This window comes from Trichogramma pretiosum, unplaced genomic scaffold (genome assembly GCF_000599845.2).
Source record: "Trichogramma pretiosum strain Unisexual culture from Peru unplaced genomic scaffold, Tpre_2.0 scaffold18, whole genome shotgun sequence".
NCBI lineage: Eukaryota > Metazoa > Arthropoda > Insecta > Hymenoptera > Trichogrammatidae > Trichogramma > Trichogramma pretiosum.
In genome coordinates this window covers 1,090,057-1,106,363 of record NW_019641681.1, presented here as the reverse complement: position 1 = coordinate 1,106,363, position 16,307 = coordinate 1,090,057, and the positions used below count along the sequence as shown (strand labels likewise).

General features: G+C 45.1%; 1 protein-coding gene across 3 annotated transcripts in view; it reads left to right on the top strand.

Moving 5' to 3' along the window:
• The window catches only part of LOC106652201, a 79,153-nt gene that overhangs the window by 36,348 nt on the left and 26,498 nt on the right, over positions 1-16,307 (top strand). For all 3 annotated transcript variants that reach the window (XM_014371007.2, XM_023461041.1, XM_023461042.1), the window contains 4 exons: positions 13,179-13,624; positions 14,539-15,230; positions 15,318-15,645; positions 15,730-16,226. In XM_014371007.2, coding sequence (XP_014226493.1) covers positions 13,391-13,624; positions 14,539-15,230; positions 15,318-15,645; positions 15,730-16,226 — 1,751 coding nt within the window. In that variant the 5' untranslated portion in view covers positions 13,179-13,390. The remainder of the gene's footprint in view (positions 1-13,178; positions 13,625-14,538; positions 15,231-15,317; positions 15,646-15,729; positions 16,227-16,307) is intronic.

Genomic DNA, 16,307 nt, shown 5'->3' with positions numbered 1-16,307 from the left:
GGAACGATTTCATATCGTGTGCAATGTGCATACATATATTGTATGCACTCGCACGCATATAGGTATACACGTACCCTCACCTTCGTGCACATATATATGTAGATTGCACTTGATGGCTATCTTAAACTTGATCCTCGGCAATCCTTCAACTTCAGCCTATTTTTCCCTATTTTTTCGCTCATTTTCATGATCAATGCCTCGTCTCATTTACATCTTCCACTATATGAATCATTGCCTCTAAATAATAACTGTAAAGATTTATAAATTCGACGCGAGCTGCTGCTGCTGCTGCGCGCGCTATCAGTTTTCATCTTGTTTGTATCAATCATATTATATATCTTATCTCTCTCTCTCTTTCTCTATTTCTCTCTTTTTCCTTCTGGCTAATTAATATCATAATTTATTAAGTGTAATGGACGTCTAAACTCGTTCATTTTTCAACTAACATCGTATCGCGCACGGCAGTCGTCGATATCTATTTGCAACGATGTGTGCGTAAAATTATACACTGTGTATGCAGACGCGCGCGCAGTGTTTGTGTGTGCATAATGGGTCCGTAGGCTCTCTCTCTCTCTCTCTCTCTCTCTCTCTCTCTCTCTCTCTCTCTCTCTCGATATACAGCACGATAATATCACGTCACGCGCGCTCTTATGTGTATGTGTATATACAGAGAAGAGGACTCGGGGATCCTCCAACACGCAATAGAACTGCAAATATCCCGTATCAGGTCGATCGTCCCCTCTAATTAATCCCTAGTGTACATTCTGGTGCGAGGTCACGGTATAGCAGCGACACATACACACGCGTTGTACATACGCGACTATGCCCTATCCGCATCAAAAATTCAAAGCTAATCTCGCGCGTTAGATCATCTCTCCCTCTTTCTCTCTCCTCTCGCGCCGAGCTATCTCTCTCTAATGCCCATGCGGCTCATTAATGCACCCGCAACGCGCCGCGCGCGTGGCCTGCTCTCGCTCGCGCAAACCGTGATGAGTTAGATAGATGGATCCGAAAGTGCGTGCCTGAGAGAGAGAGAGAGAGAGAGAGACAGTAAATTGGGCCATTAATCAGCAAACGTTTGCACTCCTGTAAGCCGAAGAGATTATTCATGGACGTACAGCTGGAAGAGAGAGAGAGAGACGGATTCATGTTTGGCGCTTGTGTTTGGTGATTGGCGTCACGTCCCGGTGTATCGGAAAAATCATTTTCCATTTTGACCTTACGTGAGCTCCATTCGCTCGAATGTGCGTGTGCATCTGGTATACCTGTGTATCGTGTCTATCGTTATAAGCTAATCGAAAAATTGACACTCTTACAGCGATCGAGAGAGGAAAGAAGACGTCGTTTCTTATATATACGAACGTGCATTGTTTTTCAATCTTTTTCCCTCTTCTACTTCGCGCTTAGCTGCTCTTTCACCTCGCCTGTGAGCTCGCGCTCTATTGTGTCAATCCGCCGTGACAATAATCCACGTTATATAGGGGTGCAGCCAAGCGTGTTCGACCCGTTTACTCGAGCTGATACAGCAGTTTTTTTTTTTTTTTTTGCTTCCAAAGGTCTTCGTCGTCGCCGTAATCTTAGTCCCTCGTCGTATAAAGACGAAGATTTTCAAGACACTGGGCGCGCGCGGCGATGGAAGTCGATAAATGTCGTTCTCGTCCAGATTCATTGGGAATACGGTTGTCTTCCCCCGTATAGACATGCGTATATGAGAGAGACGAGTGGAGAGAGGGAAGCCACGAGGAATTCGTATAGGATGGATATAATATCGAGCCTGGAAATCAGCTATAAATGTATATTTGAAGACGAGCCGACGAAAGAGTCAGTAATGGTAATAGTAGTACTAGTATAGTAGTAGTAGAAGTAGTAAGCTCGTTTGCGAATGGTATATAGCCTCGCGTCTATTGTAAGCGCTCGACTAGTCTCTCTTTCTCTATGCTGCGTATATATAGTCATCTCTCCCTCGAGCTAATTCTTCGCATTTTATACGCCCATAAAGGCTCTAAACACGTGAAACCCTCATTAGCATAGAAAAACGAGCCTCGAGACAAGTCGACGCGTGCGTTTTCCTAATAATTAAACATCTACGGAGCTTGCCTCTCGCGAGTAAGCGAGCGAGCGAGCGACGAGGTTCGCATAAATATATGCACTATGAAAATGATACATCAGGCACCGGCACAGACATGCACGTACTCTTATGACCATCATTGTCGTATAACACGGGGAATATATATTTCCACTCACAGCAGAGAGAGAGAGAGGAGTCTAAGGAAGGGAAAAAATATATGCGTAGTACATGCCATAGAGGGAAATGAGACGTGCGGTTAAAATAGAGCAAAAAAGCTCCGCCTTGAAAAGAATATCTTATCCCTTTTGCGTTTGCCAAGGATCGTTAAAGTTGCGGATATATATGTGTACGCGTACGCAACGCAACGTGTATATTTTCTCGTTTGCTCGGCCTCTCTTTCTCTCTTGCTCTCTCGGTATTCGTCTATCTGTCTTCGGTTGATGTTCTCTCATTAACGCGTATGGTGATTAAGGTATAGGGAAACTGCTGCCACTGCTGCCGCCGCTGCTCTCTTCTACTAGTAGTTGAGCACTAGTTATACTACTTCTACTACTACTAACCCCCTTGGGGGGTTTAAAGCCGCCGCACACGCGGAATGGAATAGATGCAAATACTTAGAGAGCTGCGCTCGTATATAGCCTACTACTTCTCTTTATAGATACGCACGCACACACACGCACACTTATTCAGTGTAAAGGCCCAGGAAATAAGGGTGAGAGAGATCCGATTCACTTGATTCTATTGCTAGAGCGAGCGAGTGAGTCAGAGAGAGAGAACTCGTGGATGGGATCTGCGTTAGCAGGTTGTTTTAGCTCGGCCAGCCAGTGCAGCGCGCGCTGACGGATGGACGGACGTAAAGACAGGAACGCGCGTACACATACACACACAAACACTTTGCATGTGCGCCTATACGTATATATATTGCATATACATTATGGACCCGGAGCGCAGCCGTAGCCACGCCGTTGGGGTTTAATGGAAAACCATATATAGCACCTCTACTCGTCGGTGCACACGTGCACTCGTGTGTGTACACCACGCACATACGTGTATACCTGGCGCTCATCCGTTAATATAACGAAAATGCAATCGGCTGGCGCGAATCGGTAATTTTTTTATTTGCGAGGAAAAATTTTATCAGGGTTCGTTTTTTCTCACATTCTCGCTCGCTATCTCGCGAGAAACGAGCCGTGATGTATCGCTATGGTGTTGTTGTTTTTTTTTCATTCGATAGGTGTAAGCTTATCGCCGAAGGTTTTTCACACATCCACCCATTGGGTTTCCAAAACTTATCGGCGAAGGTAAGATGGAATGAGAGAGAGAGAGAGAGAGAGATCATCCGTCTTTTTCTGGCGAGCTCTTGGCAACACTTTACACCTTTTTAAGTGATAAGCTCGTTCTCGGGTCAACGACTGTCTTTCTCTCTTCCGCGTATACATATAAAATAAAATCGCATCTTCGCGTATAATATACACACGCGCGCGCGCGGACACGCACGTGTGCAGTCGATATAACTCGTGCCATCATGGATTTATATTACACGCAGTATAAGCGCGCACAGACACGCGTAACTATACCACGGGGATACTAAACATTTACGATGCTAAAAGCTTAAAGCTCTAATCTTCGCCTTCTTCGTCTTCTTCTTGGCAGCTTGGCGCGCATCAGCAGCAGCAGCACACATATGCCTCAAAGCTATTCATCCTTGGTAATACACCTAGGCGATGCTAAAGGCTCTCCTCTAAGCGTCGAGTCGTTTCGCTATCATCGCGTCTCTTCAAAACTCGTCGTACACACATACACATACAAGTGTCTGCTCTGCACATAGATATATACAAATATAAACGTGTACGGGGAGGGCTATATACGCACATATAGGCAGTGCGCTGCGTGGAGCAATCAGCGAACGTTTTACTATCTCTTCTCTCTCGCTCGGGTTCTTCCTCTCTTTACGTGTACATTATTCGAGCTCCGTGGAAAATGACCTCGTTAAATCTTCGATTTAATAATTCTTTGCATAAATGCGAAAAGGATACATTTGTTGCTTTACGATATTTACCGTATAACTCAAGTTACTTAACAAACCAGACTCGAGAGAAAAGGTGTATAGGAAGAAAACTCTATTTAATACGCGTGGTATGCTCGGTGAATCGGGAACTCATTAATGAATGTTGTTTTTCACATTTGTAACGCTTCTTTGTAATTAATAAGACCAATTTTTGTAGCTACGTCTATTGAGAGGCTAGGGGCCCGTCTGTGAGATTTTTTTTGTCAATAGGAAAAAGGACTCTCGGCAAAGTCGCACGATTATTTATGTAGAAACACTTGCAATGTGTGCCACGTGCACTTACACAGCGCATAAATAATCAGATCGAGAAAGAAAGAAAAAGAGAGCTACTACCTATTCTTATAATGCCTTAATTAAACGACCTTTTATCACGTGGTTAAGCCAACGAGCGGCGGATTTTCTCTCTCTCTCTCTCGCTCTTTCGCTTGGCAACCTGCTGTTGTTGTGTAGTGCTACTGTGTGTGTGTTGCACGAAAGCGAGAAAAATATTCGGTGCCTGCCTGCCTGAGCAAAGGAAAACAGAGCGAAAAAAATGCGTCAATTCGTGTCGTGAACACGCACTTGGACCGTAGCCGAGCTTATCTCTCTCTCTCTCCCTCTTTCTCTCTCTCTCTCTCTCTCTCTCTCTCTCTCTGCCTCGAGTGTATAATACCTGTAAATTGACTTTCAAGCACGTGCGACTGTATAAATAAAAGCCAACCTGAATTAGCTACTTTTTGCGTAATGTCACAGAGCAGCTGAGAGAAAAGAAAGAGCAAAGAAAAAGGCGAAACACGGCGCACACGATTTTTCCTTCGAGCTTGCACAAAAATCTCGTGCTGTGTTTTGATGATTTTGAAATAATAAACGTAATAACTGTACACGTATATAATTTTTTTTTCCTGTCGTCTCGCATGACTCGAGGGAGGGTATAGTAACACCCATTCATCACTATATTTTCGTAACGTTACAGAAAGCATACCTTTTAAAAAATTGATGGATAATTACATTCACTAGGTGAATATGCTGATGTAGTTATATGCACAAAAAGATTAAATACTAAGCTAATTAATGAATTCAATTTTTTTAATTTATTTAAAAGATATTAAAATTGTGTGGCTGATATTTCTCCTTGTATGTAGAAAAAATAAGTAGGATGTACGAGCGAGCCGTGAGAGGTTTCATTAGGTATAATTCAGGCTCCCCGCTGATAGAGTAGATACTTTTACCAGACGATGATTGCGCATCGTCGCGAGGTCGCATTCGTACTCTAAAATAGCGCTTTCATCGACATTTAAACGCCATACGATGTGCGCGTTCATACAAAAACACACTCATCGTCATAAAAGGGTCAGTTGCACGCGCTACTCGCGCGAATACTCCAAAGAGCGAGAGAGAGAGCTTTCTCTTTAAAAGGAAATTTAACGAGCGGTTAAGCGGCGTTACGACGAGAACGATTGATTTTTCAGTTGTTTTAAAAGGGAACAAATCGCTCGAGCGCGCACACAATTACACCGTTTGTCATAGCGATAAATGTGTCTATGTGTGTGTGTATAAATCCGGAGCAGAGACACAGATACATAATACGAACCTATGCTACACGCACATGCGTGTGAGTGAGTGTGCAATATATTATATGCATACGCGTGTGCGAATGAGTGTGTATGCGTGCGATAGTTTATTATTGTAGCGCCGCGTGTGCTCGATCGACTTTCACTATTCGCAAAACCGGTGCCGCCGCTCATGGTTTATATCGCTCTACGTATTGGCTCAAAATCCAAGTCGAAATATATAATCGCGCGACTAGTTGTCTCTCTATATTACGCACGTATATAATAATACATGTATATAATGCGGTCTTTATTGATCGTCGATGAGCGATATATTAGCCATCGCAGCTAGTCGCGCGCGATTATGAATTAATTTTAATATAAACGACATACACACACACGTTTACGTGCACAGCTCGAACAAGCTCGCGCGAGACGTGAGCGCCGCAGCGAAAGTCCTCGATCGTATCATCGTCGATCTGGAGAATAATATAATATGGACGCGTGTCTCATTGTTCAGTTTTGACAAAACATTTTTCGGGGTGCAGTCTCGACGCGGCTCAGCAAAATTTGCGCAATCGCAGCTCGCGACTCGCGCGCACAAGTAACTAAAGAAAAAAAAATTACAGACACACACACACACACTTGCACAACTCTGACAATGTCTGCGCTCTAAGTAGCAGCAGCAACAACCTCCCCTTGTGTGCAGCAGCAGATTCGCGAGGACGATAAGCGCCGCAGCCTCTCTCGACGTATACAGTATAAGTAGTAGTATTTTTCATCGTGTGTCGCGCGCGGATTCGCGATGCATCGTGCACCACTCTGCTATATATATACCCAAAGATTAGAGGAATGCCGATCACGATCTATCTCTCTTTCTTTCCCTCGCGGTAGTGGTGCTGCCGCGCGACAGTCGACTGTCGAATGCTATCCGCTAGATATGCACGTTGTTGGATGTTACCATTTTTTTCTTTCTATCTTTCCTCGACGATTAGCTTGGCAGCTTAGTAGTTGCTGCTGCAGCTTCTACACAAACATAATAAGTATTTCGTCATACGAGGAAGTTTCGATCACTTTTGTTCATTATGCAGCTGTGGCTGCGGCCTGGCTTGGCGCTCTCCTCGACGAACGTATACCTACCGCAATTTATCGATTCTGGATTGCAATTGCCTCCATACGCTCGTTCGTGCGGGCGGCGCAAGAGAGTTGAAATAATACAAATGTAATATAGGTCTACACGTGGGCTGAACTTTGACGCGCGCCGATAAAATTCCTTCTGCATGAGCTGAGCCGAGCGGAGCCGAGAGAGAGAGAGAGAGAGAGAGAGAGAGACCGTGACAGGGCAGCAGCCGCTTGCCGCCACTCTCGACCTCTTTGGCATCTCAATCCGCGGTCGGTCGGCTTCTCTCGCTCGCTCTCTTATTCGAAATGCGTCAATCAAGCATCCTCGGCGCTTCGCGTGACATCACGTCTCTATACATTATCACATTTACAGCCTCACGCACACATATACATATAATATATACATACACATATGACGCAAGCTTTAAAGGGGTCTGCAGAAACTCGACTCTGTTGTCGTGATTTACACCCGCACCACTGCTGCCACTTTCACTCTCCTGCTCTCTCTCTCTCTCTCTCTCGCTCTTGTACAATAACTTGCAGCAGCAGCAACAGCAGGAGCAGCAGCAGCGGTATGTTATAAAGGGCGTCCTTCAATATCTGCAGCATACACACGTATTATATTGCGAACGAGCGACATTGGCGAATTTCTCACTTCTGAAGTCTGAGTTATAGCTCGGGAGGATCTATATAGTGCCTCCTGTGTCCTGGTATATACGTATATATTATTATACGATGTTGCCTCTCTCTCTCTCTCTCTCTCTCGCACTCTCTCGCGCTCTCAAAGCCTTGTTCAAAAGAGAAGATGTGAAATTCGGGACACGTGCTGCAACGCTCCAAGAGGTATATATAGCCTACGTATATTCCGGTGCAGGATGTACACGCACCGCTCACATACACTCAACGCACACTGTATACGAATTCAAATGTGTGCGAACGTCTCGTTAACATCGTCATTATAATGATATTTTTTGACTGTCTGTTCGACGTCTCTCCCTCTCGCAATCTTATATATATACATACGTATATACACTGAAACGCATGGAAAATTTCAAAGGGAACCTCGCGCGCGAGCATTTTTTTTTCTTCCTCTATCATTGTTAGACAATATCGCGCTGTCATAAGCGTGTGCTCATATATACATATTATATATATATATACGAGTTCTTTTGTACAATGCCGGCGCATGGCTCGCGCATGCTCGTGCTCCCGGAATGCTGCGTATATGTTTTTATGACATACACGCACGCGTGCGCCCGGGCGCATAAAGGATAATTAATTTGTAATATGCGGCGCGTAATGTCAAAAAATTTGCGAAACTCTTATATTAAATGCGCGCCATGGAGCAACGCACAACGCTTGGACTCGTTCTCGCAGCATCTGTCGAAAGATACGCGCAAAAATGCAGTACACAATATCGTAAATATCGAGGAAAAATCGCACTTTGTTTAGTCGCGCGCGCGCGCGAGCTTGTAATAAATACATATACTCACATTGTATGTGTGTGTGAGAGAGAGAGAGAAAAATACCGACACATAGGTGCAAGTATCCCGTGTGCATATGTATTCATGAAACGTAAACGAGGGAGCAGCTTGACTCGCGTTGCGTGTAAGCGCAGTAGTAATACATAATTAGATCGAGCAGTAGCAGCAGCAGCAAAGCAGCAATTGGATTAAGAAACGCTTTCGTACGCGCGTGGCTCTCTTGGATTCGGGTTATAGCCTCTTTCTCGGCTTCGCGCGCACAGATACATACACACACACCTTTGGCTTAATGTAACTTGTATATATACCGTAGGTATATATTTATGTATATATCGTGCCTACCTCTTTAAGCGCGGAGGGTGCTCATGTTGCGTTTGTTAATTGCATACGAGCTTTAATTCGTAGAAACTCCGCAAAAGAGCTAGGCAAGAGAGAGAGACAACTTCCTAATTTTCACGTGGAAATTCAAATGTTGCTTAAGACAGAGACGGAGCTCCTGCACTAGTAGTGCAGTTGACGAGGCTCGCGCACGAGCGTTTGATCATTTCTTGCACGCGGACGCCGGGGACCTATATAATTTTTTTCTTCTCTTTCTTTCTCGCTTTGCCGCGCTGCGCTCACGTTTTTTTTTACCATTTTTTTACTCATTCTCGTCGTACATTAGGAAATATTTTCGTGGGAAATTCGCCTCTCATTTTCTTACGTACTTTTTTTTATTTATGATTTCTTAATAATCCAACTGTTTTTTTATATATTACCCCGTTGTAATAATCCTGGACTTTTTGTCGCGCTGAATTGTTTCGTCAGCGCAGCGCAACGCATGTGTACATATAAAGCCTTTAATGTCGCGTGCGTTGTTGTTGTTTTTTGCGCTCTATCCGTTGCCTAGTACGATTGATGGGACACTCCCTTTTTTAGTAAACTGTTAAATCTCGCGTAATGATTTATAGGTTCTAAATTCAATTACGCGAAAGCCTATTATATGATCGGGTAAAAGAGATGCATTTAACAGGAGCGTATGTATAAAACACTGACCTACTATAATCGTCGTCGCCATCGCACGGCGGCCCGCTCGCGCAGAGTGAAAGTCTTATGTTAATCGAAGTATCGTAAAATTTTCACGAGCTCATACCCAGTGGTCCCTATAAATACCATTTTTTTCCTCCTCTTCTTCCCGTTCGTTGTACTCTCTCACCTCCTGGATATATAATAAATGGAATTTTCTCGAGATAAGGTTCTCTCTTTTTTCTTTCTCCTTTTTTTTTCTCCCCCAAAGCTATCAGCTACAGATGCTAAAGTTCGCGCGAGCGGCGCAGAACTCGTACTCGAGTACTCAATCGAATTTCATCTCGTGCATTAGCCGCAGCTGCCAAAGAGAGGAGAGAGAGAGAGAGATTGAAAGAAAGAAAGAGAGAGGTAGAGTTGCGCAACAGTTCCGCGCTGTCGATTACACACTTTGTAATTAAGAGGCTTATCGAATTTTCATCCGTCTGTGTGTGTGCTGTGCCGTGCTGCATGAACGTTTCCTCGAGAGGTCTTGTTATTTATAAAAGTGAAAAACGCCGCTATATAAACGGTTTATTAGCACACGGTATATATCTATACATCTAAAACGTTATTTGTCGCTCTGTGCTCGCGCGCTTTGCCGCGTTTGCGCGATTGCTCAAGACTTTAATTAATCGAAAAGAGCCCCATGCACGCTCGCGCAGCAGCAGCAGCAGCAGCAGACTCGTAATTTCCATTTAGACGATTTATGCGTTTATAATTTCGTCGAATTATAATATATTCGCGTAACGCATGGTCGCCGCGCGGCGCCAATGGAGAAATTATTGACTCGTGCTTGAAAATATATACGCGTGCCGCAGAAGCACAGGGGGGACTTTTTATCGAATCAAGCACAGGCCTCCTTTTTGCGAGATATACATAAAGAGCTGCATTTACGCACGCGGTACGTACTTTACGGTATACATACGCGTGTAATATAAAGGATAGCCGCGATCGCGTCCCCTTAACGTCACGATTTTCGTTTAATGCTGTGTGACTTCTATATGCGCTCGCGTACGCGCGATAGCCAATTATTATAACGCAATTTATATATATAAATGTACGAAGCAACGTTGAGCCGTGTACCTACAACCATGATCAAATTCACTTTTGCGCGAGGAAAAAAATGCTCGCTGCCCCGTTATGTTCGAGCTGTGTATACGTCGGTATACGCAAGCACGTGTATATCCTACGTCTCTGGCAGACCTCGAGCAGGCGAGCGAGATGATTTCCCCAAGATGTATTACACCGGCGTCAGCTGCTAGTCTTTCTCTAATATACACACAAGTGCACACATACAAACACATATACATACACACACACTCACGTGACAAACTCGTGAGCGTGCGCGAGATAAATGAGTTTCAGCTTGAAAAATGTCTGTGTGTGTGTGTGTAAGGAGCATCTCCTGGCAAACTTCCTGAAGGCGCGTCTGCCACGACGCCTCGGGTTATTGGTCACAAAAGCGTATCAGACTCTTACCTAGATATTTTTTTCTATCCACTCCCTCTCTCTCACTCTTAGCTCGTTGAAAGAGTAGCAGTGGTACTATTACTGCTTCTGCTGCTGCTTCTGCCGAGCGCGTTATTAAACTTCGTCTCGAGAATGAGGGAAAAAAGCTCAAATATTTATACTTTATGGACGATCTTAGTCGTTAATACCGTTAGTTTTAAATTAAACTCGGAGGGCTGATTCGCCTGATCCCAAGCGATGCGCTGCATTTTTCACATCACCATTTCATTGGACGAACATCGTGTTCCTTCATTCTATCCCTCTCGACTGCTGTATTTACATTATTAATGTAATAAAGCTAAAAAATATCGTGTAAGAGGCGAGGAGATCGAAATTCTCCCTTTTTCTCTCGTACTAGACGGTGCTAAATTCGATAGAGTTATTAAATTCCATTAAGACAAAAAGGAAAGATCTTTTATTCTATCGTCGCTAAAATGGGTATTTTTCCGCGCAATTAAATCACCGATACTCTGTTCACATTGCTCGTAATCGTTGATGTAATAACATCGCACATCGAACGTAGTCAATCGAATTTCTACCCTTTTCTCGGCTAAAATTCCACGGTACACACTCTACCTGCGCCATATCGTATTCCGCGCTAAAAACAAGTGTCAGTATCAATTGAAAACGAGAACAGCAGATGCCCACGTGCGCCGCCGATACGTGTCAATTTTTCCATAAATTTACATCGGGGCGAGCGAATTCCGACATGCGACGTCGAGGTGGTGTGCTGCACGTACGTGTAAAACGCTTTGTAAGTCGAAAATATTGCTACCATCTGTACACATACACACGCAGCAGAGCTCCCAATGCTACTGCTGTACCACTGCTGTGCACCCCAAACGTGTGCAAGCTCGCGCGCTCATATCGACGTGAGAAAAATATCCTACCACGATGTCTGGTCTGCAGGGCTATGTGTAATATATATATATATAATACTACGACTTCGGTAGACAATACTTCTACACGCTTCGAATATAAATAAATAAAAAACGAATGGAAATTGTACGCCGGCGAGCTCTTGCGATGAGGCTCGCATTCGAAAATCTTGACCGTATTACGCCGCAGCACACCGGGCGTCCGTAATGTCGGACTGTCGGAGAGTTTTCTTTCGCATATAGAATGCGCTTTCTTTCCGTTTTTCGAGATTTCGATTGAATGATCGAGCTTCAAATTCAATCGCGAATATAAGATCAAAAGAGACAGGCTCTTCTGACTGTTTTTTTGTCAGTTAGCGAAGGGATATTGATATGCATATGGATGCACTGTCTTTAAGGAACCCTCACTTTAAAAATCTTAAATTTAATATAGATTTTATGTGAAATTAAACATTAAAATTAAATTAAACGACCCTGAATTTTATTTAAGGTCTTTCACATGAAATTTTTGTTAAAAATCAATGTACCGAAGTATACTGCTCAAAAAACGAACGTAAATTCAATCAAAATTAAAACCAACCTTCACCGCTAGATGGCGATTACTTTTATCTATAAATCTGTATGTAGCAAAGTAAAAATAATTGTATAGGTAAAACCACGGTTTGAAAAAAATTTCAATTGAATCTCTCTCTACTCGGTAAGTTTTACAAAGGAAATTTTAGATCCTCTCATATTATATAAATTTTAATATAATTATTTTTGGGTTATTTTGTGACATATTGTCATTTTTATACTTTACGAAAGAAAAGATTATTCAATTAATTACTCGATAAGCATAATTGCGATTGGGCCCCCAAAAAAAACCTGTAATGCACACTGAAGAAGATGACGGTTTTCAATGCATTCAATATACTTTCAATGTACCCTGTGTACACATAGACACACACAGACTCGCCTACACAATGCGCAGGTTGACGCGCCACACGTTCGATCGATGTCATTATCATAATGGATAGTATACGTCGACGCGAGTGGATTATCGCTGAGTGAGAGTGAGTGAACGAGCGAGGGAGGCGTATACCTTACGACGTGTTTCGTACACCCTTAATTGTGATTATACGTATCGTAATAATGCCCACAGGACATGCGGATGCGTGACAGTATTTCTCGCTCATGCTCGTCGTTGCTTATTTCGCGCGTCGGCGGTGGCGTAGAAATAATTTCAACGGCGTGTGAACTTGGCGTTGTAATGCACGATACTGAAAGTGTTTGGATTAGAGCGCAGTAAAACGGCCGCGAATTATAACGTATAATATATACCCGTACGCGCGTAATAACTCTAGTACCAGCTCATTGTTTTTAGCTAAGATTATCGAAATATTCTGAAAATATTATGTACGAAACTTCTTTTTCCGCGGATGTAATAACAGCTCACGGCAATAAAAGAGGGAAAACTTGATTTTTCTGTTGTAGATGGAACATGAGGATCTTTCGGACAGGCAGCAAGAGGAGTCGCGGAAGCAAAAGTCGATGAAGCAGCAGAAGCAGCATCAGCATCAGCAACGATCTCAAAACTAATAGTAGCGTAAGATTTTCTAATCACTAAGGCTCCAAGGCATTGGGATATCAAAATAGGACCTGTAAGGGTGCGAAATAGATATTAGGATTAAGTGCGCAGCAGAAGGATGGCCGCTACAGATGGGCAGATAATCGTGGCAGCAGCCCGCTGGGCCGACGAGGCCACCTACCTCCGTGACTTTGTGGCCAAGCAGAGGCTGCCGGCGGTCATTAAGATCACCAAAGGCCAGTACGGAGGTCTGGGCGTGCCAACGCTGCCCGCTCCCTCGTTACAGTCGACGGCGCTCCTCGTCTCGGCCGGCAGACGACGGAAGATCGTCGCGCAAGCTGTCAAAATTAAGGTAAATTGCGCCGATATTGTGGCGACATTGAAGCTCTGAGAGATTTCGATAGGCATTTATTATAATTTTTTTTAATGACTTCTAATTGTTCGAGTTATCTTGGAATCCAATCGAAATTGTATACAGCAATCGAAATGGTAACTTTTATAAAGCCATTGATTACTAATTAACGACAGCATCGCCACTAAAGCATTGATTGATTAAAACATTGACGCGAAGTTATATGGTATATTTTGTAATGTGTATCTTTGACATGTTGTTTATTGGCATTGATAATTAGAACTAAGAAAATGAATTTCTTGTTTGGGAGGTAAAATAGTAAGCAACAATATTATAAACGTGAAAGAGACGATATTTATTAAAAACTAAAGTCAATCATGAAAAGGAATTCCAGTATGACTAAAAACTAATAAATGATCTTAGTCGATATTTTTAAATTCGACTTTTTCGGCCAATAGATGGCTTAGCCCAATTATATTGTAAACGCGCAATCGAAACTCAAGATATAATGAGTCAATAAATCGGTACGAGCTAACTGTCAACGAAAAATAGAATCATTGAATTAACGCCTAAAGGACCAGGATTTCAGAGGTCATATAAATCATAGAAAACAGGCATAATGGGTATTTTAAATCATTGATCGATCATAGGCTATGTGTTGATTAGGGGGTGCGCCAATGTTATTGGCTTTCCGGTCCTGTAAAGGTCAATAATTAGGTTCAGCTTTTATGTCCCCTCATACTGATCATTTATACCTAAAGGCACTTGCTCAATGTTACTGCCCTATTTAATTGTGTTATACATTTATTCTTAGTTTTTGGAGGAAAAAAGTATTGAATTAATTTTTTCAAAAATATAAGAACTGAAATTCGAAACAACTTGACTTGAACAATGCATCGTTTATGATTTGTCAGGAGGGCCGTCGAGTGGTGGGCGTAGGACCACGACTAGCCATACCAGACTCGTACGTGGGCTACTTCGAGATTCTGAGCGAGGAGGGCCGAGCAGTCCGGGGCATCGAGTCGGTGGCGGAGCTGTCGCGACGCTGCCCCGAAGCCGGTGCCCTGGTGCGCGAGACGGTGCGCGGCATCGCCTGCAAGCTCGACGAGAACGGCGCCGCCATACCCGAGGGCAGCCGCACCCTCGCCGTGGGCGAGACGATAGTCGTCGCGGGCGAGCTCACCCTGCCCGGCCGGGGCCGATTTCTGCGCTGCATCGACTGCCGGGACGACAACGTGCTGCTGCCCCTTGAGCAGCGCGCCCGATTCAGCGTGCTGGCGCGCGAGGACAACATCAGCGGCGTCCACACGGCCCGGGGCCTGCTCTGCAAGAGGCTGCCGCTGACGGTGCGACTCGTGCACGGCCAGCCGCCCCGGGGCCTCAAGAGCTCCAGTCAGTTCCTGCCGGAGCTGCGGCTGCTGTCGAGTTTCGAGGAGGAGCACGTGTTCGCGATACCGCTGCAGAGGGAGGGCGCCGCGGTGGCACTGCCTCTGGCGGCGCCGCTGAAACTCGTCAAGGCCAGGAACGAGGAGGCGCTCAGGGCCATGCCCGAATTCGCCAGACTCGTCGAAAGATCGTCGAGACTCGTGGCCGAGGTCGCCGATAGGTGCGTATACTTCGTTACTTTCAACTCTTCCGTGATCCCCTGTAAAAACTATAGCCCTGTGTGCGTGCGTCCGATGCACCGATGTAGATCTCACGTGCTGGACGGCCGGCTGGGCGAGAGCAAGTCGAGTAGGCAGGGCCGCAGCGCCGGCGGCTTCCTGCGACGCTCGGTGAGCTCGGACAGTGCCAACAGTAATCCAGTGGCGGCGCATCACCGGTCGCATCACCATCATCACCATTACCACCATCAGCACAGTTTGCCTGTGGGCCACGGCTACAGGGACGAGAATCGCGTGCCCCAGTCCTATTCCGAGGAGTACGACGAGATCGACCAGATCTACGACTACGTGCGGGGTTTCGCGCCTCTGCCCAAGAGCGTGAGGTCGCCCTACGAGAGTCCGCTGGGCAACGGATTGGTAAGTATCCAAATTTGACGCCTGACCCCACGTAGTCTCAAACTACTGCGTGTACAAAAAAATACCGAAAATCGTAATGCGTAGGGAAACGGGTTGGCATCCGTGACGGTAACGATGACGCCGTTGGACGATCGCCCGGAACCGCCGCCGATCGAGACGATACCGACGAAAAAGGCCCAGGCGGAAAAGCGCACCCGTCGCTCCGTGAAGGAGCAGCCCCAGCAGCAGCTTCACCATCTGCACGCGAGCAACCACAACAACAGCAACACGACGGGCACCACGGGTACGACGGTCACCTCGTCGTCGATGGCCACGCGGACCGACAAGCCGCCCCTGTCCAAGCTCTACGTAAAAAACGGCGGAACTCAGAGGGGCCGGCCTCTCATGAGGCAAAAGAGCGCCTCGCCGCTCAAGGAGACGCCGCCCGTACTCAAGGGTGGCTCGCCCCTCTTCAACATCAGGTACAAAAGCCTGACGAATTTGCAGCAGGCCATGGAGCTCGACGGTACGCTGGACTCCAGTCACTCGGGTGGGCGTACATCGGGCGATTCCGGTGCTGGTGCTAAACTGCCCGAGAAGAGGTGAGTTGTACAATTTTTTCGTTTCTATTCTTGTTTCTTCTTGTCCTTCAATGTCAATCAACTGAGATGAACCGTGATTTA